Raw genomic sequence first — 27,897 nt, 5'->3', positions numbered from 1 at the left:
TGACCTGACCCAGGGGGAGCATATAGAGATTAAAGAGTAGTGGTCCTAGAATTGAGCCTTGGAGGACCCCACATGTCATGGTGATCCACTTTGTAGTCCCCAATAGAGACAACATAGCCCCTGTCTTTGAGATAGGATTAGATACTAGGCTAACTTTAGTATGCATCTTTGCTTTAAATGCTTGGGTACAATGTGATTTCTGTCAACATTTGCTTGAGAGTGTTTTAAGGATATGTTCCTACAAGATAAATTGCTCAATTGAGCCTGATAAACTGTCCGGCAACAGGGAATCTTTTGACCTCTTTTTTTGAAAAAAGCAGCTTTTGTTACTTTTTTGTTTATTTTACAAATTTCATCAGACAAAGACGACCTGAGTAAATATATTTTATGAATGGTGATTTTATTGATTCGTCCAACAAAAGCATTTGATTGGAACCAAATCACAAATTAATTTTGATAAACCACGATATTTGGAAAGCTGATTTCATTTCACTTGCCACACCCAGACCCCATTGGACACAAGATGAAGTTGGCTAAAATAGTATCTAAAAACAACCCATCATGCCCCTAACTATGGACAATCAAATGGTGAAGACTTGGGAGTTTCATCCAGAGTTTATATTTAGAGAACAAATACTTTTCTACATAAATCCAGGAGGGGTTTACCTTTTTCTGAATGAAATCCTAACATAACATCTGTATTTTGTCTTTACTCTGGTTGGTTTGAAACTGAAACGTGTTTGCTGGTCTGAAACAAACACACACACAAAAAAAAAAAATAAAATAAATTGAAAGTGGAGTGAATCTCTTTCACAGCTCTATATTTCTTGCCAGATTTAATGTGTGTCTATGCTTTGGTGATTGTTTCTCTGGTATGCTCCAAACAGCCACCAAAAGGACCCTAAACTTGTCAGAAGCAGCACAAATCTCCAGCATTTATCACCAAAAGCCTTTTATTAAAGCTCTGTAAGATGGAAGTGTCAATGCTGAATGTGCTGCTGGTGCATCCTACGCTGCTCCATGTGTGCTTCTCTGCCTCCTCCTCCTCCTCCTCCTCCCTGTAATCTCTCTCTCTCTCTCTCTCTCTCTCTCTCTCTCTCTCTCTCTCTCTCTCTCTCTCTCCCTCCCTCTCCCGCTCACTCTGATGGAGTCGTTTCCAAGACAAAACGTAGTCGGCGTTTGTCAACACATACGTGGTTCGCCCAGAGGATATGATGACTCTTTCTCCACACACCTGGATTTCTTAAACTGGTTATTTATTTATGAGCAGCTGGAACAAACTGGCCCAACTCCATGTAAGTGACTGTTTTCATCACTTAAAGATGATTGCTTTTTAGTGTTTTTCAGGTGAAAAAAGTCTATTACTCCTATTTTGAACACAGTGATGTAGTCCATTTTACATTTCAAGATATTTTGCTAAAGCTTTAATTAACTTTACTCTTCTTGTCACTACACAGCTGCAAAATATCTCTGTGACATTTCTCATTCAGGGGGTTGACCCGCAGCACTCTGTTTGGAGTCAGAGATAAACTCTAAACATTTTTGTTTGTGCTTCTTGACGTGCAAATTCCAGTACTCCTGTTTTCTTGTTCAGCTCAGATAAATTGAAGGGCTTATTAAGAACCTTTTATTGAATGGATAATCTCAGCTTCTAGCAAACACACCAGCTGGAGTTATCTCCTTTATGCAGGGAGTCTTGAGTGAGATCAGTACGCTATTTCTGCTTGACATTTAGGTCACTTGCCTCCCGATCTCCTGGGTCTGTGCCAGGGAGGTGCAGCTCCTCTCGTAGCACGCACAGCTCGTCTCAGGTGAACAGGTGACCTTTTGACAAACTGCCTCTCTAGATTCTCACCACCTTCTAAATCTGGATGCTCCTTTTTGACAGAAAAAAGATAGATTCAGCCTTCAGAGTGGTTTAAGGAGGAGAATAGATGTGTTAAACACAGGGCTGCACACACCCAAGTTAAACCTCTCCATGACTGCTGCACCCTGCCTTACAGCCTTCCCGCTGTGCTGGGCCACGGCGTTCGTAGATCGCCTTGCTGTATCTTGTGGAACTAACGTCTAATCTGATGAGATGTCAAAGCCGAGCTGCTCTTTTGGCACAGAATACCGTTGCAAAGCCTGTGTAATGGCAGAGGCATGAGAGTAGAGAGGGATTACGCTGGACCAAATCAAATTGTTTAGACTGGACTCTGGGGGTGCTCCACAAATGGAAAAAAACAATAATTTTAACAGAACACTCTTTGCACGTAGGAATGTGGGAGGACTGCGTGATATCAGAGTGGCTTGGCAGGATGTCAGAGCTTTAGAGAGGCAGCAGTTTGTATCCAAAGATGACAACAACCATTAGTGTAGCTCTATCTTGTTTCAGATAAGAATGCCTTGCTTAGAAAGAGTGATGAGGAGTTGTGGAAGTTGAATCTGTTCATCGTGTCTTCTTGATCAATGATTTTTCTGGTGAGAATTTTCTGTTTTTTCTTGTTTATTAACCACAGACCCAGCGATTCTCTTTTAACAACAATAATGATTCATATAGTTTAAACGAACCATCTCATAAAGGGCCTTTAATATAATTAACTGAAAAATCAGCCCCTTGGGCTTCCTGACAGGGTTGCGGAAGGCGCTTTATAAATAAAGCTTTGATTGATTGATTGATTGATTGATTGATTGATTGATTGATTGATTGATTGATTGAAAATACAAAGCTGCCTTTACATTAAAACCACCTGCTGTACCCCTCCTGACCCATCCAGACATGCACACATGGACTCTTGGATCAAGATGTCTAGTAATTCAAAATCATTTCAGGATTGGAGCGGTTTTATTCCACGTTAGAAACTTTTATTCTTTGTATGCTGGTGAAGGTTCTCAGTCATCCAGGTCATGGCAATCCAAAAGGGTTCAAATGAAGGTAACTGGACTTCTTTGGTGTCTTGAAGACATTTCGCTTCTCATCTGAGGAGCTTTGTCTGGTAGATAGATGGTTTGAGAGAGGATTAAAAGAAGTTATCTATGTCAAACATGAAAACCCCACTTTAAATACGGGAGGGGGGCTTAGATTTCACCTTTCTGGTACCCATAATGCAGCTTTGAATCTTATTCCTAAGCAGTTTCAGTCTAGGTCACACCTTCCTGCATCTAATCAACACAACAACTCCCTCTCAATAGAGGCTAACGACTCATTAGGGGGTAGAGAGGAGGGCTCTTCAGAGTAGTTTCTGCTAGTTAAATAACAATAGACAGCTACAGCTTATAAGGTTGACGTTCCCATATTTCTGTCAGAATTGATAACGATCCTCAGATGAAAAGCGAAACGTCTTCCAGAAACCAAAGCAGTCCATTTGCTGTCATTTGAACCTTTTTAGTTTATTCTGTGTGACTGATCTACTCCAGGACTACTCCAGGACTCAGATCTCCAAATGTCTGTATCTTAATCCAAATGAAATGATAGCCCTCCAAATAGATCATAAATGCTATTCATTTAATCTTGTTTTAGCAAAAAGGCCTTTTTGAAGTAATTAGGTCATTAAGACATTAAAAACACCAATGAACTAAGGCTTATTTTACTCAAATTCAATTAATTTAATTGTACTCATGATTACTGGAGCTCAAAGCACCACTGCTTTTGATCCATGAGTCATTAGCAAAGATAAATATTATTTATGTATGAAAAGACAGAGCACCAAGTGGAACACCTTGAGATCTATGGTTATTTGTAGCATTTGTGCACGCTTGAAGAGCACCTTTTAGTTCACAAGAATTGTTGACCAAGACAGGCCTGCTGCTACATGTCTTGTTTGCACAAAGAATTGCAGTCAAGATATGAAACGTTATATTTTTTTAACGGATGAGCTTTTTCTTCAGGTGTCAGATTCAGCTGAACTTTAACCCATTGCTCAAAAAACAAAGAACAAAAAGCCAAGATTACGTACTTAAATCTAATAATATGGCTACTAACGACACAGGTCAATTGTCTTTCAGCAACAGTGGATAGTATTGCTGACTTGTGTTGACATTTAAAAGCAGAAAAAAACACAAACTTTCTAATGAACACAATTTAGAGTAAAACAAAATTTCCCCCAAATTATGTATTTTTACAGAAAAACCAATGATTACATTTTGGTGTGACAAACATGCCAATAAACCATAAAACATCACTTTGATTTCAAATCCATATTTGCAAAAAAACAAGACAACAACAAAAAACCCAACTAAAACCAGCTTTAATGTTGTGGTTGTAAAAATAGATGTGACTAATTTCCTTGTTGTTTTTAATCAAAGCTGCAAAGAGCCGCTGCAGCAGGACCTAAGAGCCACATGATGCCTCAGAGCTGCAGGTTGCAGACCCTTGGGATGAAAATAGTTTTAACCAAGCCAATTTATTATGAAATTCCTAAAACAACAACAAAAGAAAAAGTATTTTGCTGCAGTGTGTGTTTTAAAAGACTGTAATATGTTTGAGGTGGAGTATTTGGCTCTAAAAGTTATTTTTAGATTTTGTTTTGACAGATTCTTTCGGGGGGGGGGGGGGGGGGGGGGGGGCTGACAAAAATTAAAAACAGTTTTATTTCAATGACCAGAACTAAAAGAATAGCAAACTGCTAAGAATCAGGGCTACTTGGGTTCTAAATATACACAGACACTTATGCTACACATACAGAAATCAAAGTACAGAATTGTACTTTTAGGGGTACAATGTCTTGTCAGTGGGGTGTTACCATCAAATGTATTTTATACCATCATCTGTGGGTACACATTTGTACCCTTGTAATTTGTACCTTTTTACATGCCAAACCCGTACCGTAGGGAACAAATTTGTAGCCTTATTTTAAGAACAAAAAAGGAGGACATGCAGAGAGACTGCAGACCTGGATGTAAACCTGGGACCTCTTACTTACCAGGGAACTGCACTAACCACAACACTACTGTGGAACTGTGTGTGGCTGTTTTTATTTCAAGATGACAAACATATCAGAATGCAGATACAGATTCAACAGTACTTGCTACAATTATTTACTTTTCAAATACAACGCAGACCTGTTAAACTTATCAATAGTCCTTGTCAAAAGCTATCAAATGCTATTAGAATGACATTTGTTATCCCAATGATGCTGCTTTTCAAAACTAAATTGAGTCACACTAACTCTTCAAAAATAATGACTTAGTTAACACATTTTTAAAATTATTAATTTTTTTTAAATCCAACAAATAATTTTACAACTATCTTTCAGTGCTTGCAAAATGGTGAACAGTCAAACTATGAAATCTATTTTGAGAAGTATAGCTTTGCTAATGGATATTTTTTAGTAAAAGAGATCATAACCAGAAATGGTTCCTTTTGAAATAATTGGTACAAATGTGTACCTTTTACTACTAAGGAACATACATGTACCTTTCAGACAACAAAAATAGTACAGATAGATACCCTGAGGTCAAATATGAATCCTCAGACTGAGTTAATGTCGTTTTTGTCCCTTGAGGCACAACAATGTACATTTTCTGTACCCCCATTTTTGACTGTGTATAGTACATCATCATTGACATGCTTTAAAATAATACAGAGTGCTCTGAAAGACCATATCTGCCCTCCAGATGTCAGTGTGCACAAATGGTTTTAGTGGTTATTTTTAATCGTGCGTCTCATTTGCTTAGACTAGCTTTGTCTTCGTGTTCTCTCCTGAAAGGAAAGCAGCCATCTCATTGTTTCTCCCAGTGGGGGAGTGATAGAAAAGGAGGAAAGTCTCCTGAGCTACTTTTCCACAATCAGACCAAGAAAAGAAACTCGATCGTTGTTTTCTTTCGTAGAAAAAAATAAAGCATTCATCATTAACTCGTGTTTTAGTGCCTCATCTGTCATGTTTCTCTCCATCAAGGTTGTCTTATTTCCTTTTGTGGCATCAGATTTTTCCTCTGCCTCTGCTTTTCTCCTCACTGGGATTCAGCCAAGCTTTAATTGGTGTATTGGCAAGGCTCAGGCTTTGCTTATAGAGTTATAAACATAAAGACACGCTATTAAAATCAGATCCTCCCTGTTTTCACAGGTTGAATTCCAAATCCATGTACCTTTGGAGCCGATTAAAAATAACGAGCTTCATCATTTGGCAGTTTTGCAGCAACAAGCTACTGATTTGCTACGGAGCATTTTGTTACTAAAATAAAATAAAAAATATATAGACAATTAGCAGAATTCTGACATCTATCCACTAAGAAATATTCAGTTTCTGCATAAAACAACACCGTTAAGACTGTTTACAATAAACATTGGCAACCATTTTAATCACCAGTCAGTTTGTATACGTCCTGATGTTCTTCACACTCGGCAGCTACAAGAGCGGGGGCGACCTGAACAGTTAATCCTGCTTCTTGTACAGTTTAGCTCTAAAGTAAATATTGCTTAGACTAATGAGGCAGACACAAATAGTCCAGAAGAAGATAACGATGTTATTATATAAGATAAATGTCAGTAACAGAAGCTAAAGAAATAAGATATGATCTTTATGTTTTAACTTTAACATGATCTTCTTACTAACACACGAGCTATTGGAATATTGCCCAAATTAACCGGAGTGTTGTTTTGAAATTCTCCTCATTCATGTTCTGTTCTTTCAAAAATACTTTTATAATCTCAGCCAAGGTCATATTTCAATAGTCTGAAGTACACAACTGTGAACTGTATATGTGATGAGACGCTGCTTTATGTAACAATGGGGTGAGAGGCTAAACTGTTTTCTGGTTTGGGTTCATTAAAAACGTCTGTGTGCACATGTTTTTGGTCTTCTCGTACAACCCAATCCTTTTGAGCAAACATAGAAAATTCAACAGAAACTGCTGTGGTTCGGTTCGAGGCCACATCAGCCTAAAATGTTTACTTCTTGTTTTTAAAGGGGAACTAGGCAATTTTGGCTTGCTTTTAGCACCCCCTTGTGTCCGTTTGCAGATCCAAAGGCAAAACGTATCTCCTCGCTGTGCGTTTGTCCTTTTAACACCTTAATCTAACAGCTGAAATGTCTCTTCAGCCTTCCTTACCCCGATTTTACACATAAATCATCGGTGGCGCAGAACGGCTGTAAAACGATACTGCTTCAATTAGAACCCATTACAGTCTACAGTCTAGTTTCAAACCAGCAGCGACGCGGCAATATTCAGGCGCGTCTCAGAAGCGGCGTGCTGCTCCGCTAAAGATAGGTTCGGGTTCTATTTTTGCCGCATGCTGCTTTTGGGATGCGTCAATTTCTGTAGTTAACATAGAGCTAGACAGGAAATCACACACGGTTTCAGTGTAAAATCACCAGTAAATTTAAACATAAAAGTGATTTAAAATATTTAAGAAGTTGCAAAGTATCCCTAAAAACAAAAAACAAAAAGATTAAAGCCACTTTTAATTGTTATTTTTTAATTGATCAATTCCTCTGTTTTTCATGCAGGCGGAACATGAAAATGGTCTCCTACACCTACATCAGCTTCTGATAGAAAACAGATGGTGAAACGCTAGGATTTAAAAATCCTTACAGATCTACGTCACTCTGTCACTTAACATTCATGGATTCACCCAGGAAACAACAGAGAACATCTTGACTACTAGAAGCTAACTGTTAGCATTAGCAACTCCACCACACAGCAGAACTTCTCCATGCTTGTGCTATTTGTGGAGATAAAAACATCAACATTGCAGAGCAAACTGTGTCTGTGGTAGAGTCGCATTGTTGTTTGCCAATTAGAGGCGAGGTGTCCAAATATCAGGAAATAAGATCATTAGCTGAGGATGATGAAGAAAAACAGGTGATCTGAGGAAATCGGAGGATTGTATTTTATTGAACAAGAAAAAGCTGACCTTCTTCAGGGCATAAACTATTTCAAAATACCCAGGTGTCCATAAATAATGCACAAGCATCTGGCTGCAGACATCAGCTGGCGTCTCCTTTGCCGTGACCGGATATGACGTAACCAGAAAAACAAGAAATCGGGTCATTACCTTCGCCGGAAGTCATTACCTTTGCCGGAAGTAGTTTGGATTTGACGAGAAACACCATACCGTGTCGTTTTTCTCTTCAATATGTATAGCGAAGAGAAAAACGATACAGTGTATTACCTTAACCAGAAGTCATTACTTTCACAGGAAGTAGTTTTTTTTAAACAAAGCTTACCGGAAAAAGCATTTTTTATTTCGGATTTTTTTTTCTCTTCAAATTTGGACTGGCGAACTTTTAAATCACGTCGTTACATACGTTGCATGAAAACTGAAAATTAAATCCCTTTGTCTTTCAGACAGGGAATTTTTATGACAGTAGCACATAAAAGGCTGTAAAGTGAATAAAAACATATGGAAAAAATGAGAATGCATTAAACTAAGACTTTTCAAGATGTGCAAACAAAATAGTACTTGCTTAATATTCAGTTTTATTGTCAAGCCCAAGATGAACTTTTGACCTGCACCAATTGCTAAAGTACAGGACTCCCAGAAGCAGCGAAGAACATTTCAGCAACACCCCTCTCTAACCAGCAACAAAAATTTGTTACAGAATATCCATAACAACATCCTATATGTGTATCATAGCAGCTCATTGCAACACAATTTAACTACTACAGCTGATAACTATTTAGATAGTTAGTATTTCTGTATTATTTTGAGTGAAAGACAATAAAGCAAAAGAAACACTTAATTTCCCTCTGTTCATTGAGCTCCACTGGCTACCGCTAGCAACACACATCAAATCCTAATTGCGAACACTTGCATACAAAGTCCGAGATGGTACGGCTCCCATCTACCTGAATCCTCTTGCAAAGGCTTACGTCTCAGCCCGGCCGCTCCGGTCATCACAGGATCGTCGGCTAGCAGTGCCTACACCACGCTCAGGACAATCCAGACTTTTCTCATGCATCGTTCCACAAATGTGGAATGACCTACCAAGCACTACCAGAACAGCGGCTTCCTTTTCAATTTTCAAGAAACTCGGACCCAGGTGGTCCACTGGCCACGCACCGAGATAAATAAATGTGATGCAGCTTATTGTAAGTCAGTTTACCTGTGCATCAGGAAAGTGGAACATCAGTGGCTTTAGTCTTTGCTTTAATTTAAGCGAGACACCTGGATTGTGCCACAGATACATGCGGCCAGACCACTCTACCGCTGCAGAGATCCTTATACAAAGTCTGAGTAGAGACAAGAGTTAAAAATAAGCAACATTACCACAGAAAACAAGGGATTGCATTATCCTATGTCCAATTTTAGAATCTTATTTTTTTTTAATAATAAAACATTACCTTGATTTCATCATCTGAAATCACTGCCGGGGTTCCATTTTTCAAAGCCTCGATTGTCCTGTAATTTAGATAAAAATACATCTTATTAGCAAATGAAGAATACAAGCACATGTAAGGAGTTTTGTCAGGGTCACTTGAAGTCCGATATTCATTTTAGATTTATATTTAAGGCCTCTAACTCCTGAATGATTTGCAGCTAAATGTGCTTAAATCCGGTAATATTTACATAAACCATAAACAATGAAAGCAGTCAGTCGAAAAAAAAAATCTATTTTCTTATAAGGTTAGGATTATTCTGAAACCGAATCAGAAGCAGGGAGGCAATAATTAGAGAAGCGGCTATTATTCCAAAGTTATTGTACCTGTTGCAGGACACCCTATTTGTGCAACCACAGTTGAATGACCCAGCACAATACCATACACACAATATCTTAAAAATATTTAGAGATACTGAAAGCTAAGCTTGTCCAGAAAAAAAAATTTTTTTGGGTGCACAGGACCAGTTCCAGTGTGGGCCAGATGCTGAAAAATAAATGCATAAATCTGTCCTTTTGTCACATTTTGGGGATGTTTAGGACCCAAATTTGCAGATACCCAGGAGGACACGAGGCAGGAGTAGATACAAGGAAAAAAATCCTTTTATAGTTTTTCTCAGTTGCTTTGGTGCATTTCTCAGAACACTATTAACATTTGCACAACAGTTAGTGCATTTCTCAAAACAATTAGTGCAAACTGCAAAACCTAGTGGATAGCCTGCAAAAGCACGTCACATGCTCAAAATTGATAATCCATTCCTCAAAAGCAAGTATTCATGTCAATGAATCTGTCGGTGCCATCAAAATGAAAAGTCTTGACACCATCTTTATGAACAAGATAGTCAAATGGCTTTGTCATGTTTTCACTATGACAGTTTATAATTTCAGTGTTTTCCATTGCAAGAATATTTGGTGACACCTGAAAATGCTCAAGACAGCACGATGCCCTACTTGTACAGCCATTTGAAATGTGCAGTAAAGTTACTGTAGATGTTATGGGAGTTTGGGGAGTAACTGAGACACTGAATACGTACGTTTTACATTTTTACTGAATAGAAGTGTTTGTAATTCTACAGCATTGTGCAAAAGGAAATATGCTCCAGTCACTTGTTTACTGTAGAATGCATGTAAACATAAAATCACCCTTTTGGTAGAGCTGTGCACAAATGTGAACAATATACAGTACATGTAACAGTACATACAGTATTGCACAGTACTGCAACATATGTGATTGACAACACGGTCCACAATTGTAGCCCTGATTTATTTAGGAATGTGCCTATAGCTCCCTCTTCCCCCTCCTCCACGATGCTGACCTTCCATTTTGTGTCACAGAAGTGTAGAAATGGTACACACTAGCTTCTGCTCAGTTTATATATGCTTGCCAATTGAGGATTCACCTCCCCATGAGTGACAGCCGAAATTCACCTGTGATCAATTGTTCAATTTAGGAGACATTTCCAGGAAAAAATGATAAAGGTATAGAATTTGCTTGACAGATGACTACATAATATTTGACATTTGATAACTAGTTCAACAATTTTGTGTGTAATGACTCAAGTAATGAAAGTAAGACTATTAGTTTTATTGAGAACGACTATTCAGCATTCATAAGTACAATTAATTTTGACTGACATGATATAAGCAAATGGAAATGTCAAAAAACAGCAGAGAAATGTATGAAAGCAACTGATACATGTCCAAAATCATTTGCAGTTTGTTCAGAGAAAGGAGAGATTGCTACTATGATGTGCACAAATGACTAAATGTTGTGGAGGTTGAACTAATAGTTATGAGAATTTTAATTCTGATCTGAGAAACGCACCAAAGCGACTGAGAAAAACTGTATTAGAGGATGAACAAAAATAAATCCAAGGCAACGAGCCTAAAGTCCAAAATCCTGGAGCACAGGACACCCAAAGCTCTCAAAGAGCACGAAGACCAAAGACTTTGAAACAGAAGCTCACCTAGAGCACAAAGTCTGGGGACGAGACAAAAAGCTCATAAAGAGCACGAACAAACGCAGACAGAATACAAACAATGGACTGACAAGACACTGAGACAAGACAGGGCTTAAATACATAGGAAGGATGAGAGGGAGATGAGCTGCAGGTGTGTGGGGTGTGGGAGGAGGACCAGGTGAAGGCAATGACTAATCAGGGGAGAAACTAACTTGACCTAATACAAAAGAGCAGGAAACATAACTACAATTCAAAGGGAGGTGGGAGAAAAATAATAACGACTGATCGGAAAAAACATACTAAATCATGAAAGGCTGTAACTATAGGAAATAACTTGAGAAACCGAGAGGGCTGGAGATCTAGGGGCAAATGGGGAAAACCAGAAGACACATGAGGAAGACGCAGACATGACATATGAGGGCGCTAGGACACAAAAGGAGCACCTAGAGAACGAATGGAGGACACAAGGAGACACATGAGGGGAGATGCAGACACAGACCATGACAGCTTTTTGAAGTTTCACAAATCAGAAAAAGGTTGAACAAATCTCAAACTATATTTTATGCATTCTGCTACGAGCCTAGAATAATCTAGAACAGGTTTGAAGCGTGTATGTGTTGTAGTTTTTGAGCTAGAGCAGATTAAAAATGGTAGAGAAAAATTTAGTGTATTGGCCATTTCCCAATCGGAAGCTGGAATCAGAAGCTAAATTCAGCCTCGTATGAATACTAGTGATTGAAACCACTTACAAATTTCTGAAAATTGAAGCTTTTTAATTAAAAAAAGGGTGTTAATACTGTTTCCAGTAGCGGTTTTAGGCACGGGTAGACAGGGCAGTTGCCCAGGGCGGCATTTTTTCATGACACAAAAGGGGCGCACAAGCGCTGAGTAAAAAAAAAAAAAAAAGGAAATCTGCGCCGCACCGAGGTTTTCTATTATCTGTCATATGACAGTGTCTGGATTGGAAACAGCAAGTTGGCGCCCCCTGCAGCTGCAGGCGCTCCTGCTGACTGAGAACGTTCACGTGCACCGTGTGTCTATGAAGAACAGGAAGGGGAGGGGTGCGGCGGGGGAATTCACCTCTGCGTCTTTCCCAAATGAATGAGCGTGCAGGGGCTGAATCAACTGTATTAACATGGCTAAAGTCAATCACATCTTAACGTTCTTCCATTTTTCATTCATAATATCATAAACACAGGCCTATCATTCTTTCAGGTTTCTCTGAATTGTGTGAAATGGCCGAATAAAAAAAGGAAAAACAAAACGATTTTGTGGTCACCCCCCCCCCCCCCCCCATCAAGGTCAAATAGTTTAGTCCTGACTAAAGGAAACTTACTGAGTCAGGAGCCAAACAGAAGAGATGAACATAAAAAGGCTAAAACCACCAGTTGCCCCATTCAGGGGGGAAAAAAAAAAGAAAAAAGAGGAGAAAGATAAAGGTATGTAGCTCTCATGATGCATGTTTTCAATTTTTTGAACCAGTTAACTGGGATTTTAACGGTTAAATGTGGTCAACTAATTGCTAACAGAGCTAATAGGGCTGAAATATTGAAACGAATATTCAAATGGTTCGAAAAAAGTCCTTGAATCGTTTTTTACTGATTCAAACTAGGATTTGTTAAATGCTCGCTGCAGCCTGTGGCCTGCCTGAACAACAACAAACACATGTTGATCAAGTTCACATAATAATAAATAAAACAACTCTACAAGCAGAAGAAAACTCCCCAGTCACCACTAACTATCCTGTTTGTTTATTGCAGATGGCTGCACTGATTATTTTTTACATGATTTGTTCTGTAAAAGTTGGCATTTTTGGTAGTCTACAGTTTTTTTTATGTCAGTTTAAATTACAATTTCAGAGGCAATTCTGAAATATTATGGATCATGATAAAGATCTATTGGAGATCTACCCCAACTTTTGGACTGCTCTGCCAGTCACTGTGGCTCAAGTTGAGAGGAGCTTTTCAAAACTTGATCAAGTCATACCTGAGGTCACCTATGTTTCAGGGGCGGCTCACTAACCTGGCTCTGATTAGTATTAATCACTCAGTAGGGGAGCAGATTTCATATGATGACATTATTGATGACGTTGCATCAAGGTTAGGTTTTAATTTTAGTTTGTGTTTTCTGTTCTAAGTGCAATGCTGTAGTGATTATCTTTAGTTTGTTATGTGTGAAATATTTTTGCTATTTAGAATATTTATTATATATTATGTTCATATATTCTTAATATTTAGTTATTGTTTGTTTTTGTATATTTGATTCTATAGATTTTGATACAGTATATAATGTATATTGCTTTACATTCTGACAACTTCATAGTAATTAATGTAAATATGTGCAACTTAGAAAAATGAATGTTCAATAGTCGTTCTAATAAAACATGCCTGTTTGTAGAAAACATGCGTGTGTTCATGCAGGTGGGGTGGTGTGGTGGTGGTGGTGGGGGGGCGGTTGGGGGTGGGGGGCGCTCAAAGGGGGCCTCGCCCTGGGAGTAATTCGATGTAGAACAGCCACTGACTGTTTCAGTCAAGTCAGTATTAGAAATCGTGGTCTTTATATCATATCTCAATTTTGTATAAAGTTAAGATTATTACTTTAACTGTTTTAATAAACAGGGAGACTAGAAAAATCAAATAGCTAAGTTAAAGCTAAGCTACATTTGCTGATTGCTTTGTTGATGCAGCTTTTGCGTTAGCTTGTGAACTCTCTGCATTAGTTTTAAGACTGCGTGTTAATATAGATGGTTAATATTGATACAATTAGCTATGACACACGGTGCCTTTGCAATAATTCTCTGGTAAAGCTTTAAATACTATAGTGCCTACATTTAAGAACTAAGAACGGTTACAAACGTTAGTTAATTTCATCCTTACCTTTCCTCTTTGAAATCCATCAAGTATGGTTGAAACAAAACCACAAAAACAATGTAGGTCTTTCGCTCGTCGATTTTCCGGTAAAAGTAATGACACGCCATCTTGTTCACACTTGAAAGTTCTTTCTGGTGACACGCCAGCTGATGTCTACAGCCAGGTCCTACTCAAATAATGATTATCCGGTCATATGACACACATCAGATCAATTGATCTTATGGATATTTTCATGTAGCTTATGTCCTGAAGAAGGTCATACAAGACCAAAATGTGTCGGCTTTTTCTTGCTCAATAAAATACAATCCTCAGAGTGCCTCAGATCACCTGGTTTTCTTCATCATCCTCTTATAATGATCTAATAGATCCTGATGAGCTCCTGAGATACATATTTCTTATTTATTTATCCCACAGATGTGCTCACTCCCATCTGTTTTTGCTATTAGGAAATAAGAGTCCAAACGTCGTCTTTGGCTCTCCTCTGATGTGGCTCACTTCTAGTCCCTGTAACAGGTGCACCAGAGATTGTTTTCCCCTGGGGTATGACTTACAAGTAAATACGTCCTAATAAAGGCCACTGCCAATTAAACATTTGAGAAAAGTTGATCTTTAATGAAAATATTACTTTTTAATCTATTTAGGAAATGTCTGCTTGCAGATTAGAGGTAGATAAGGGTCTCAAACATTTTTCTTAATGAGATTTGAGAAAATAAATTTTAATCTATTATCAGCTACAAGAAAAAAGATCCGAGTCACTCTTTCTCCCGTCGTGTTTGCTGTATTTAGTCAAAATGATTCTCACAAGTTAGCTTTTTAATAAAAATCAGAAAGAGTTTATGGTTCCATTTATGCTGAAATAGAAATAAAGGAATCTGAATCTTTAAAGACTAACACTTTGGATAAGACTTAACCTTTCACATTGTAAAAATATTTTAATTTGTTCTGGATTTACACTCTTAATACACTCCAACCACTGGGACTGAATGAGGACTTTGAAATGTCTCTATTTCTCCAAGTAAAATATAATATATATGGCAACTTTTAATGTAACTTCATTGCCTTGCTCTATGATGGTTTTCCAGCTTGATGCCCGCGGTGTATTAATCTCTTTCTCCTGATAGATGATTTGGAAGTGTTTTTAAAAGATTTTGTTAACTTCTTGTGTCAAGGCAATATGTTATGTGAAAGGGACTCCATCCCCCATGATGCCTTGTGTGGAAATGACACAGGTGTTCGACATCAGCTGCTTTTTCCTTTGATAGGAACTCTCTGTATGAGCATTTGCAATTCCTGATGAAGGTCTGTTGACCGAAAGCTTGAATAAATACAACATTTTTGCAGATTGAAATGTGCTGATTTTGTTCCACTTCGATTTGTTGGAGCATAAAAATGTTAAAGAGCATAAAAATGTAAAAAAGCTTCTGCTGGAGAGACAAAGGTCTGTGTTGGGTAAATAAAATTATCCAACAGTCCGCTATCGAAATGTGGCTGAGGGTGGTACAGGATCACCACAAGGGCCGAAAGGAGGAGGTGAAGTAAGTCCAGCAGCTATGTGTGCAGGATTTAAACACCAGCCAGCATTCCTGATGAGTCTGCAGGTCATTGATAGAAACCTTTTTTTTTGTCATAGATTATGAAATCTGCAAATGTGTAAGAACTTCCTGTTTGTATTTCAGACACCCTTTAGGGAACTCCATAAAATCTCCATGTATGGAAAATAGAAACCTGTGTTTTATACATGGAAAAGTGTGCCTTGCCAAATAAATAGTAATGTAACAGTTGGGAAATTATTGATCTCATGACGATAAAGAACATGTAATCATTTTATATTTCATTTCAGAAATTTCTTAGTAGAACATGCAATAAACATCAATGCCTACCCATTTTTTAGGATCACACTTGCTATCCTCATCCCCACCTGTATCTATTTGGCTTTGAAAAACCTTGATCTCCAAAAATACATTTTCCAAGCTAAAAGAAAAAAAATCTCAGTAGGATTTGATTCCGCTGTGTGTTTTCAGCTTTGAATTACAGAGTAATTATTATTTTGCCCTTGGAAGAATTTCCATCCATCCCGTCTTTGCATGTGCTCTGCAGCCCTCCCCATAAAGCAGACCACACACACTCGTCAGGTAACCTCAGCCATTTCAGTGGCGACTCCTGTAATAGAAATGTGTGGTTTGAAATACCAATACTGATGCATCAGAATACGAATGAATCCCTCTTAAAATACCCTGGAATTAAAGTTTCTCACCACCCATTTGTGGTATTATTGGAAATGCTTGAAATACTTCAAAAGAAGCTTTACAGGGTGAAAAACCATGTGTCATTATTTAACACGTGTTTCTGTTTTACAGGCTGGAAGACCGAGAAGCGTGTGTAAAATGAAGACAAATGATGATAACCAGATTGACTCAATTTATAGGAAAACCTGACTTCTCTTTCTACATGCCTGCTGTGATTCAGTATCAGCATGCAACTAAAAGTCTGCAGCACCCAAAGGGACCACAACCTCAGCTTCCACAGCTTGCCCCTGGCTGGAAACTACAGAACAAGACTTGTCAGGACGTTTCTGGACTTCAGATGCACAAATACACCCCGGAATCTGGACACCATGCTGCTTTTATCCCACCTGAGGTGCATCTCGAAAGCCAAATTGGTGACCTTCCTGGTGGGATTGACACTGATGTTCTTTATCATGGCTTCCTATATCCTGATGTGGGACAAGGAAAGACTTCCTCTCACTTCTATTCCTTATCAGGTCAGACCTGCGGACACCAGCACAAATACAGCAGACGTTTTGCTTGACAAGAGTTTTATGGACAGAAAAATGTTGCTGAATATCAACTCCAAACTGCAGTACACATCCAGGAAGGTGCCTGATAAGAAGGATATTGTTGACACAAATCCCCATGTAAGTCCTGGAGCTTGTTTCTGCTTGCATAAGGTGATGCATTTTCCACTTTAAACTCTTAAATGTGCACAAACGATTTGATAAAAGCTAATTCTGGAAATAAGCCTCAGCTATTTAAACTTATAATCACCACTGCGGTGAATATCATCCCAGTAAAGCACATAATGATGAGTTTTTGTAAGCAACACTCTCATTAAGTGTTGTTAAAGGCCTACCTGTGGTCTCCACTATGACATGCAGCTCTGCTGTGCTCTCATTAGAGATTTCCAGGTCTGTACGTCTTCAGAAAGGGCACCGTTGCTTCAGTTGGAGAGGTGATTTAAGTTGGAATAACACATGTTGTAACACATGAGTCATCGCATTAAATGGCAGTTGGCAATGAGTCATTCATGCTGGATCTGATCAAGCGTCACACAAAGAGTGTAAAAAGGTTATGAAGCAACAGTAGCTGATGAATCCCACAGAATCTGTTTTTGGTGCTTTTTACGTCATAAAACACAACAAAAGCATGGCTTGATTTCACTTTTTTTCCACGTTCCTCTTCAGCTGTTCTCAGTGATCCCTCGCCATTTCTTCCCGGGTGTCAAGAGTCCATGCTGGTATCAGGAGATCTCAAAGGAACTCGGCTCAGACCCGTACAAAAGCAACCGCTTCACTCTGCGCTCAAAGACTTTCAAGAACATTTGCGACCACATGAGAGCCGACTTCCACCAGCACGTGTGGCGCAGAGATGGCAGGCGGTTTCGTCTGCGTTGCTTACCCTACTTTTACATCATTGGCCAGCCCAAGTGTGGAACAACAGACTTGTTTCACAGGCTGTTGATGCTTCCTGAAGTCAAGTTCAACATAATAAAGGAGCCGCACTGGTGGACCAGGAAACGCTTCGGTAAGGCAGACAGAGATGGATTCGCTTTGTAGCAAATTGATCATCTGGATCGCTGCAGAAACCTTTAATAGTGTTAATAATAAACATGCACTATTGCCTGAGGACTGAAAGCTTGAGGCTGTTTAGTTGCTAAGCAACAAGCAGAGACTACAGGAAGTCACTTCTGATGGCTGAGAAATGAACAGCAGCAACAACAAACTGACTCATTTAAAGTAAACAGTAACATGTTAACAGCAGGTCTCACAGGGATCTGGATATGTTTTGAAGTAACTTGGAGCAGAAACTTGCTAGCTGTTTATATGTGAGAAATGTGGTGCTTGTGCTATTATAAACACAGAACTCAGAGCAGAAAAATAATGAGATTTTTCCAAAGAGTCAAAACGTTCATCCCAGTGCTAGCTCTACTCTTCTAGCTCAACTGAGTTTTCATTTTAATTGATTACTTCCACAAATGGACCCTTAATCACAAAACATAAATCACTTATATTTTACACTTATGAAACAGAAATGGATTAATTTTATTTTGTTTGTTTTGATATTCCTTGTGGTGCAGGTTATATTCGTTTCAGAACAGGCTTCCAGGAACGTTTTCCAATAGATGATTACTTGGATCTGTTTGATTTGGCGGCACAAAGCATCCAAGGAGGAATCTATGGAAATTCATCTGGAGACCACCATGCACTCCAGATCATAACAGGTGAACACATGTGAAAAATTAATGGATGAAGAAAATCCTTTCATGCCAGTGACTGATTTATTTAGTCACCACATTTATGTCCTACCATGCAGTAAGAAAAAGGAAAAAAAATCCATCATGAGACAAAAATAAATAAATAAATAAATAAAATAAAAAATAAAAAAAACTAACACAGATGAGGGTTGGTTAATTTAAAACAAAATGTAATTAAAATTTCAAATAAAAAATCTGATTTTTGTTTTTATTGGATTTTGGAAGTATTTTAAAGCAACACTTCATGAGTTTCCTGATTTTCCTCCTACTAGTTAAAATCGGAATTACAATTGTCATAAACAACTCGCTGTAGCTAGAGCTGACAACAAGCTAACACTAATGGGCCATTCCCATCTGTACTGGGTCGGCCCGGGCTGGGTAGCCCCAGTCGGCCCCAGCCTGGCCCGGTTGATTCCACACATCCTCACCTTAAGCCCATGTGGGCTAATTCCACCCACCAATCAGAGGCTTGCTCTAATGGAAGGTGTGAATTTGCTGTCAGCAGTGGGTGTGTTGGCCCTGGTCGGCCTGAAGCAGACCCCCTTGAGAAGAGGGCTGACAATGAGCCTTGGTTGGCCCGGAAAAATACCAGGCCACCCTAACCTACGCTACCCGGCCCGGGCCGACCCAGTACTGATGGGAATGGCCCTTAACACAGGACAAGTGATACTAAATATACCACATAGTCAAAATATCCGCACTGTTAACTCATTCACTGCCAATGATGACTAAAGTTGTCATTTGCATTTGTTTTACTGTTTGAGCATCGGAACGAGCACCCGTGCTGAGAGAACATCTCAGCCTTGAAGCCGATCTTCATCCACATACGTCACATGTCACGTGATCAGGAAGCAGAACATCCATGTGTTAGGAGATCGTTTTGGGCCGTTCCTGTAAAATAGTGAGGCGCGAACTGGAAAAGCGTCTGCCAATCACAATTCGACAATGGATTACGAAAGAACAGATAAGGTTCGAAACACGCGGATTCTTCCTGATGGAAGAGGTGAGTCTCCTTTTTGTTTTGGTTGTTTTGGCGTCAACATCATCCTAGTGCGCAACGTTCTGTGACTCTTAAAAAAACAGTAAAAACGGTGAGAAACGCTGGCATCGAAGGCCGTTAGCGATCAGGAATCGGCTGGCAGTGAATGAGTTAAATGAAAAATATTATTACTTACAAGTCCAGTAGCAACAAAGCCAGGTCAGCATATGTCCTTGATTTCGTAGCCTCTTTAAGCTCTCTCAAACGAGTGAAGACTGCGCCAATGTTCACACTGGTTTTAGCTGTTTTCTCCACCTCCAGAGACTCTACTCTTTTACTTACAGACCGTACCCTGATGCCAACAACAACAAAAAAAATTCTTCTTCTTGTACTTTTTATTGACAGTCAATGAATTGCAAAGCTAACTGCTAGCCTTTATGTGAGCTACTGGCACAGCAAAGAGCTATTGCCATGAAACGGGTCAAGACCTTCCACTATTGTTTTCCTACTCAAACCACAAAACTGTTAGATGCAGTTTCTGGTCAGCAGAGGGCTACAGAGGGCTGTCAAATGCAAAGTGGCTCAAGATGAAACCAGTTTGAACGCAATAGCTTAAATTCCTAAATACTCTTTAGTGTTGCTTTGAAGGTCTTTTTTGATGAGTTGCAGATCTTTTCTGGGCAATTGGTAAGCAGTGCCTTGAACCACACACTGATGATTAGTATTTTTTTTCATATCCATCTTTGTGATGATACTTTTCTTATCATCCTGTTCATCTGACAGTAAGATGAGTTTGTTAGATATATGGGAAAGTTTACGAGCTTCTGCATCTAATCCATATTTTGCTTTTGGGCATTCTGTACCTTGATTGGAGGGACATCTGAATGGTAAATAGAGCTTCTCAGCTCTGATACCCCTGCCTGGTATGGGCAGACTTGTGGAAGCTGGTCTTAAAAGTGCTAAATAAACTGCTTTGAAACAGCATGCATTGGTTGTCGGCTTGTTTCCACAGGTGAAGCCAGTGCTTCCACTATGTGGGATAATCAGGCCTGGAGCTATCTCCATGGAGACATTAACAAATCAGAGCCTCCTTTCCTGGCTCAGGACTTCATCCATGCAGTCCAACCTGGTGCCAAAATCATCATCATGCTCAGAGATCCAGTGGAAAGGTGAGAAAGAAAGAAAAACATCTTCCCAACACCTGTTTTTATAGTCACAATTGTGATTCTTGGTATTTGGAGAGTTGTTATTACCCATGAAGAGCTTCTCAGTGATTTATAGCAATTATTATAATTTCCTCTTATTCCTCTCACTCCTCCCAGGCTTTACTCAGACTACTTGTACTTTACGATGGTCAACAAGTCTTCAGAGGATTTTCATCAGAAGGTCATAGAGTCTGTCCATTTGTTTCAGCGCTGTCTCTCCGATCGGTCCCTTCGTTCCTGTGTCTACAACACCAGCCTTTACAACACCATGCCTGTAAGCTCAAATTCAATTAAAAATACTTTATTAATCTCAGAGGGAAATTAGAGTTTCAGTACACACAATTCTGAGATCAGGCATGCATACATAGACACATGACAAGAATTGCTGACTGTGGTCATTCGCAACCCGAGTCGCGTTACCGTAATAGTTCAAGAGGGTTTATGTGAGGATAGAGTCGGGGGGGGGGGGGGGGGGGGGGGGGGGGGGGGGGAGGGGGAAAAAGGCACTTCAGCGTTACCCTCAACAGAGAGGGTAGCTTTGCTATGCAAGAAAGCACGTCAGACAGATATGCACACAGACTTCAGACATTACACAACATAAGTGTCCACTAGGTCCACTTCAGTGTGTGCAGCCGCATGGAGCAGCGCTCATCACCTCCGTTTGGACAGGGGAGGGAGATAATGGGTTAGAGGGCACATTGACTCCTAGATACAGTTCCACGATTCAAATGGCTGCATCCATATTTATTGACATTTGGGTGGGGGTGTTGTTGTTTTGTTTGCTGGTTGTATTTTCAGAGTCAGCAGTGAGATTTTTGGCTGGTCAAATTTGTCTTTTTAAATTTGTTTTACTGTTGTGAACCATCTCCCTCTGGTGGCGTTTATGTGTTACTGCAGTTAAGCACAACAAACAAAAATACTGTTGCTTGCTATGTCTTTGCTATTTCTGATCATAATGAACATGTTCAAGCATTTAAAAATCATGTGTGAATATACTGGATGAGGAACACTTTTGCAGCAGTTCAAGAGCTTCATTTTTACATAATTTTGTTGCTTCGATTGTAAAGAACTCAAAGAAATAGGCCTTTTTTTTGTAATTTACAATATTTGGCTCTGACATAAATTCCTACTCCCTTGCTTGATGACTATTATATCAACATATATAGTTCCAATTTCATCAAGTAAGTGGTTTCTAGCAAACACATTTAAGTACTTACTGCACTGATGAGGAATAGGAACTCAAGGACCTGCATGTTTTAGATGTTTCCTCTCTCAGACAAGCCTGATGCAATAGCTCAAGTTAGTAGGTCAAATTCTGCAGAGGTCTTTTAATCACTCATCCGTTTAAATTATGTTTGCCTGAGCAGAGAAATTAGTGAAAAATGCTGGTGCTTGAGGACCGGGATTTCACAGTTCATTACATGTCAACATGCTGATGTTCATGCTGTGAAAGATGTCATCATATCGCAAAGAGGCATTGGTTTGTTTGTGATTATATGGGTACGTGACACATAGATACAGGATGCATACAGTCACAATAAATAGTTTTGGATCACTTAAAAAAATCCCCCAAATTATATTTTTGCATGGTTGGATCTAAAAGTTCCAAGTAGTGCTTCAACATTCAACATGATGAAAAGGGAGTGAGACAAAACACTTTCTGAGCAGTGATTTATTGAAAATGTTGCTTAAATGGGACAGGCTGTTCTACAGCTGATCAAAGGTTTAAGATCATGCCTTTAAAAGGCCCAAAATGTGCAAAATGTGGATTTGCGTAACTTTCTGTCAGGTAGTCATGATGTTTGGTTGGCAAATGCAAAAAAAAGTTCTCATTTTGAATGTCGGCTTGTTAAAATGCATAAGCACGGCCTCTTGCAGCACACCATCGCTTCTGAGGTGGGATGGTGGATCCAATAGGTTGTCCATCAAGACACTGGACGATCTTTGATGCAGCATCAGGCCTTTACTGGTGCTGACTAGGGCTGCAGCTATCGAATATTTTTGTAATCGAGTACTCTATCGAATATCTTTTTCGATTAATCGAGTACTCTAATAAATTACCCTTTTGTATTTGTAAACCATTATATCAAATAGCATGTTATAATTATGAAAGACCTGTTAAAATGAGCAAGCAATTGCCAGTTATTCTTCAAGTTTTATTCAAAATTAGTTTTCAAAACTTAAGCACTTCAACTTTACTTCACAGTAAACAAATGGCTGTGCAAAAAATAAGTACACAACCTGGGCAGATTTTCCCCTCGTGCGAGAATCTGCTAGCCTGCAAGCCAGACAGAAACTAGGAGGATAACTGTTGAAGTAGCGCTGCGAGCAGGCTGCGGCCCAAACAGAACCAGAACCGCTCACGGCGCATGCGCAAACAGCTCGCCGGCTGTTTCCCTATTAACACACGTCCGTTTTAATTTCAACACTTTTTTTACTCACACAATAACAAGGATTGTCGAGAAAGCATGTTTGCTGTGGTTTTGTCAAATTATACTGATCACAAAACATTTATTTACTTTATTTCGTTTTCCTCTCATAAATACCCATGTCCTCCTGCAGCAATCCCGAGGGACAACAAACAGTGGCGGTTCTACATCGAATTACTCCCCGGGCGAGGCCCCCTTTGAGCCCCCCCCCCCCCCCCCCCCCCCAACCGCCCCACCACCACCACCCCACCTGCACGAACACACGCATGTTTTCTACAAACAGGCATGTTTATTAGAACGACTATTGAACATTCATTTTTCTAAGTTGCACATATTTACATTAATTACTATGAAGTTGTCAGAATGTAAAGCACTATACATTATATACTGTATCAAAATATATAGAATCAAATATACAAAAACAAACAATAACTAAATATTAAGAATATATGAACATAATAGATAATAAATATTCTAAATAGCAAAAATATTTCACACATAACAAACTAAAGATAATCACTACAGCATTGCACTTAGAACAGAAAACACAAACTAAAATTAAAACCTAACCTTGATGCAACGTCATCAATAATGTCATCACATGAAATCTGCTCCCCTACTGAGTGATTGATACTAATCAGAGCGAGGTTAGTGAGCCGCCCCTGAAACATAGCTGACCTCAGGTATGACTTGATCAAGTTTTGAAAAGCTCCGCTCAGCTTGAGCCACAGTGACTGGCAGAGCAGTCCAAAAGTTGGGGTAGATCTCCAATAGATCTCATGATCCATAATATTTTAGAATTGCCTCTGAAATTGTAATTTAAACTGTCATAAAAATAACTGTAGACTACCAAAAATGCCAACTTTTACAGAACAAATCATGTAAAAAATAATCAGTGCAGCCATCTGCAATAAATAAACAGGATAGTTAGTGATGACTGGGGTGTTTTCTTCTGCTTGTAGAGTTGTTTTATTTATTATTATGTGAACATGATCAACATGTGTTTGTTGTTGTTCAGGCAGGCCACAGGCTGCAGTGAGCATTTAACAAATCCTAGTTTGAATCAGTAAAAAACGATTCAAGGACTTTTTTCGAACCATTTGAATATTTGTTTCAATATTTCAGCCCTATTAGCTCTGTTAGCAATTAGTTGACCGCATTTAACCGTTAAAATCCCAGTTAACTGGTTCAAAAAATTGAAAACATGCATCATGAGAGCTACATACCTTTATCTTTCTCCTCTTTTTTCTTTTTTTTCCCCCTGAATGGGGCACTTGGTGGTTTTAGCCTTTTTATGTTCATCTCTTCTGTTTGGCTCCTGACTCAGTAAGTTTCCTTTAGTCAGGACTAAACTATTTGACCTTGATGGGGGTGTGACCACAAAATCATTTTGTTTTTCCTTTTTTTATTCGGCCATTTCACACAATTCAGAGTAACCTGAAAGAATGATAGGCCTGTGTTTATGATATTATGAATGAAAAATGGAAGAACGTTAAGATGTGATTGACTTTAGCCATGTTAATACAGTTGATTCAGCCCCTGCACGCTCATTTCATTTGGGAAAGACGCAGAGGTGAATTCCCCCGCCGCACCCCTCCCCTTCCTGTTCTTCATAGACACACGGTGCACGTGAACGTTCTCAGTCAGCATGAGCGCCTGCAGCTGCAGGGGGCGCCATCTTGCTGTTTCCAATCCAGACACTGTCAGATAATAGAAAACCTCGGTGCGGCGCAGATTTCCTTTTTTTTTTTTTTTTTACTCAGCGCTTGTGCGCCCCTTTTGTGTCATGAAAAAATGCCGCCCCGGGCAACTGCCCTGTCTGCCCGTGCCTAAAACCGCTACTGACAACAAACATCAATAACACAATAAAAAGTCCGACGTTTTGTGTAAAAATGCTATTTTTTAGCACATTTTAAGTCCGACGTGTTGCTACCAGATGTATGGTGTGAGCTTAAACTGAGTGCTACAAACGAAAAAGTCGCACAGCATCCGCAGAATATATAGAAATACAGGCCAAAAAGCATTATCTTGTAGAGGCTCCGAGTCCGCTTGCAGAAGTGACATTTACAGGCGCTGCAGCAGCATGGAGGATGTGGTGTTGTGGTAGGCTAAATCCATTTTACAGTATTTACACTGGACTACGTTTTCCGCCTAACGACGTGAAAAATTGTCCCACACCTTTGACATTTTCTGTCTTTTTCGCACTCTACCGGGGTCCACGTTGTCCGCCATGGCTGAAGACAAAGTTAAGTTACATTCGCTACTCGCGTGTGCAGTCCAGTGGGCATGTGCGTCACTTATTTCAGTCCGGGTGAAACATGACCACGGGCGACTGCAAAGCCACGAATTAATTAAATATGAATTAAACGAATCCTCGAGGCAGAGAATTTGACTCGAGGATTTTTTGTACTCGAATTATTCGAGGTACTCGAGGAATCGTTTCAGCCCTAGTGCTGACTGCAGCCCCGAAACCATCAGACGGTATGTGAGACTGAAGAGACAACAAATGTCTTCAAAGGCCTCGTCTCCTTGAACACCACAGAGCTTGATCAGCTGTAAAACAGCCTTATAAAGTAATGTTTTCAGTAAATCACATGGTCAGAAAAGGTTTTGTCTCACTCCCATTTCTTCTTGTTGGATGTTGAAGCTCTAGTTTACCAACCATGCAAACTATGAATTTTGGTCATTTTTCAAGTGGTCTTACACTTGTTGTTTGGATTAGTCTTGATGTATTTTTTATATTTCTGTGATTTATGATTTATTGAAAAGGTTTTAAAAATAACTTTGTAGAAATTTTAGAAATGTGAGCATTTTTATTTGCCACTTTTAAATGTTTATTCAAAAGATACATTTGTGCTTTTATTTCTTTTACAGGTGAGACTAACTCTGGGAATGTACTTTGTCTTCTTACTGGACTGGCTGACGGTTTTCCACAAAGAGCAGATTTTAGTTCTCCGACTGGAGGACTATGCAGCAAATCTCAAAGAGACAATTAAGAATGTTTTTGATTTTTTAGATGTAGGTATGTGATGGACAACAGCCATAAAAAATGTCCATTAACGTGAATTGATGAGTTTTGTTACATCTACCATGTTGCTCTTCCCTAACAGGCCCTCTGTCAGCAGACACTGAGGCAGCACTGACCAAAAGGCCCATGTCCAACACCAGAAGGACTCAAGACAAGAGCCTTGGTCCAATGCTTCCATCCACTAGAAACCTCCTAAGCAGGTTTTACCAGCCCTTCAACCATGAACTGGCCAGTGTCTTGGACAGCAAAGCCTTCCTCTGGGGTTACAGCTGAATGTTCCATCTGCTGTAAAAAGGGAGCAACAAGCCACAGCTGGAATGGTTGCTCAAATAATGTTCCAGAAAATTATTGATATTTATTTGCTTTCTAAAAAATTATGTGCATCATCTAATGGTGATAATTAAATAAACATATTTTTATTTGACCAAGTTCTCTCATCATTATTACAAATTATATTCATCTATAATTTCTTGATAAAGCACCAAGTATGAGGTTGCTGGATGGGCTTCTCTCCTGGACCTATTAATTCTGAATGAAAGGTGGAGAATTGATGAATGTTGTGATGATTGTATTTGATTATGATTGCAAAATCAACATTTGAATGCCAGTAAAACAACATCAAATCATCACTGCAGACCAAAAAGTGCATTTGCATAATTGCAAAGTGATTAGAAAAGAGGCTGGCTTGTGCAGAAAGTTTTCCAGATCCTGGAAAAATCTAAAAGGTAGGTGTTACGTTTGGACGTTGTATTAGAAAATAGCACAAATAGGCAGAATTCATTTACCAAGCTTTATTCAAACCCGCGTCACCTGTAGCAGTCAGGCATCCATAATACCTTCTCGCTCAAGCACTTCTCCTTTACTCACTTACTTACTTCCTATCTTAAGCTGCCCCCTAGTGGTTGACACGACAGCAGATTTGCTGTTTAAGTTATTTCTGAGGTTGTACCTTATTCTTATTAGTCCGGCAAAAACGCCTTCATAGACATGCAATGCATAACATTTATAATGGGTAAATTATTTTCACTGAAGACCTGTAGCAAAATAGCACATATGTTAAATGTAAACGTAAATCAGTACAGCACATATTTCACAGACTGCAGGATTTTGTAACCTAAGGAAAAAGAGGATGGGAAATATTTTATTTCTGGTAAAGAAGGGAAGACACAAAAGAACCACAAGAGGGTGTTAAAATACAAAATAAAGCTAAAAGGAAACTCTTTTTGCTGCCTTTTCTATGATGTCTCAGGTGTTTGAGGTCATGCCTCAGTTTATAAGCTCTGGCATAAAGTCACCAATTTTCCTCGTTCATCAGCGCATGATTTATTCGTAGATACATTCAACCAACCAGTTCTAAAGTGTCAAATCCATTTTAGAATGAATAAAAAAATCAAACCCCAATCTTCCATGAACCAAAATGCACATTTATTATAGAATCTGGACATGTTAGCTGCACATATTCATACATAAACAAAATATATATTTTTTCATCACTGTTGTGATTCACAGTAGTCAGTTTTTTTAGGAAAAGCTGCCGAGTAAAACAAACTGTCATCAATTTCCTTTTCTGTGAAACTTTCTTTTGCTTTGACT

The 27,897-nt window shown here is 39.1% G+C and overlaps 1 protein-coding gene across 3 annotated transcripts; it reads left to right on the top strand.

Annotated features, from left to right (window-relative positions):
- Positions 1–1,122: 1,122 nt before the first annotated feature.
- LOC107375978 (carbohydrate sulfotransferase 15) lies at positions 1,123–26,728 on the top strand. Of its 3 annotated transcripts, none has more exons than XM_015944831.3 (8): positions 1,123–1,295; positions 16,491–17,047; positions 17,594–17,933; positions 18,487–18,630; positions 20,655–20,811; positions 20,965–21,121; positions 26,151–26,294; positions 26,387–26,728. In XM_015944831.3, exons 2-8 carry the CDS (start codon positions 16,607–16,609, stop codon positions 26,417–26,419), a joined length of 1,416 nt encoding a protein of 471 aa, XP_015800317.3. In that variant the 5' UTR covers positions 1,123–1,295; positions 16,491–16,606; the 3' UTR covers positions 26,420–26,728. The 3 variants fall into 3 exon arrangements, with proteins under 3 accessions (XP_015800317.3, XP_015800315.3, XP_054606295.2); XM_015944829.3 differs by having other exon boundaries at positions 26,151–26,298; XM_054750320.2 differs by lacking the exon at positions 1,123–1,295 and adding an exon at positions 15,413–15,668 and having other exon boundaries at positions 26,151–26,298.
- Positions 26,729–27,897: the final 1,169 nt, after the last annotated feature.

This window comes from Nothobranchius furzeri, chromosome 12, assembly GCF_043380555.1.
Source record: "Nothobranchius furzeri strain GRZ-AD chromosome 12, NfurGRZ-RIMD1, whole genome shotgun sequence".
Taxonomy (NCBI): domain Eukaryota; kingdom Metazoa; phylum Chordata; class Actinopteri; order Cyprinodontiformes; family Nothobranchiidae; genus Nothobranchius; species Nothobranchius furzeri.
The sequence above is the reverse complement of the archived record's forward strand: the minus strand, read 5'-3'. Positions and strand labels throughout refer to the sequence as shown.

Excerpts from the sequence above, each read along its gene's own strand:
- LOC107375978 (XM_015944829.3), top strand. The coding sequence starts at position 16,607 with ATGCAACTAAAAGTCTGCAGCACCCAAAGGGACCACAACCTCAGCTTC. Across the intron at positions 17,934-18,486 it reads GTGGACCAGGAAACGCTTCG|GTTATATTCGTTTCAGAACA; the intron begins GTAAGGCAGACA and ends CTTGTGGTGCAG. Across the intron at positions 21,122-26,150 it reads GCCTTTACAACACCATGCCT|GTGAGACTAACTCTGGGAAT; the intron begins GTAAGCTCAAAT and ends TTTCTTTTACAG.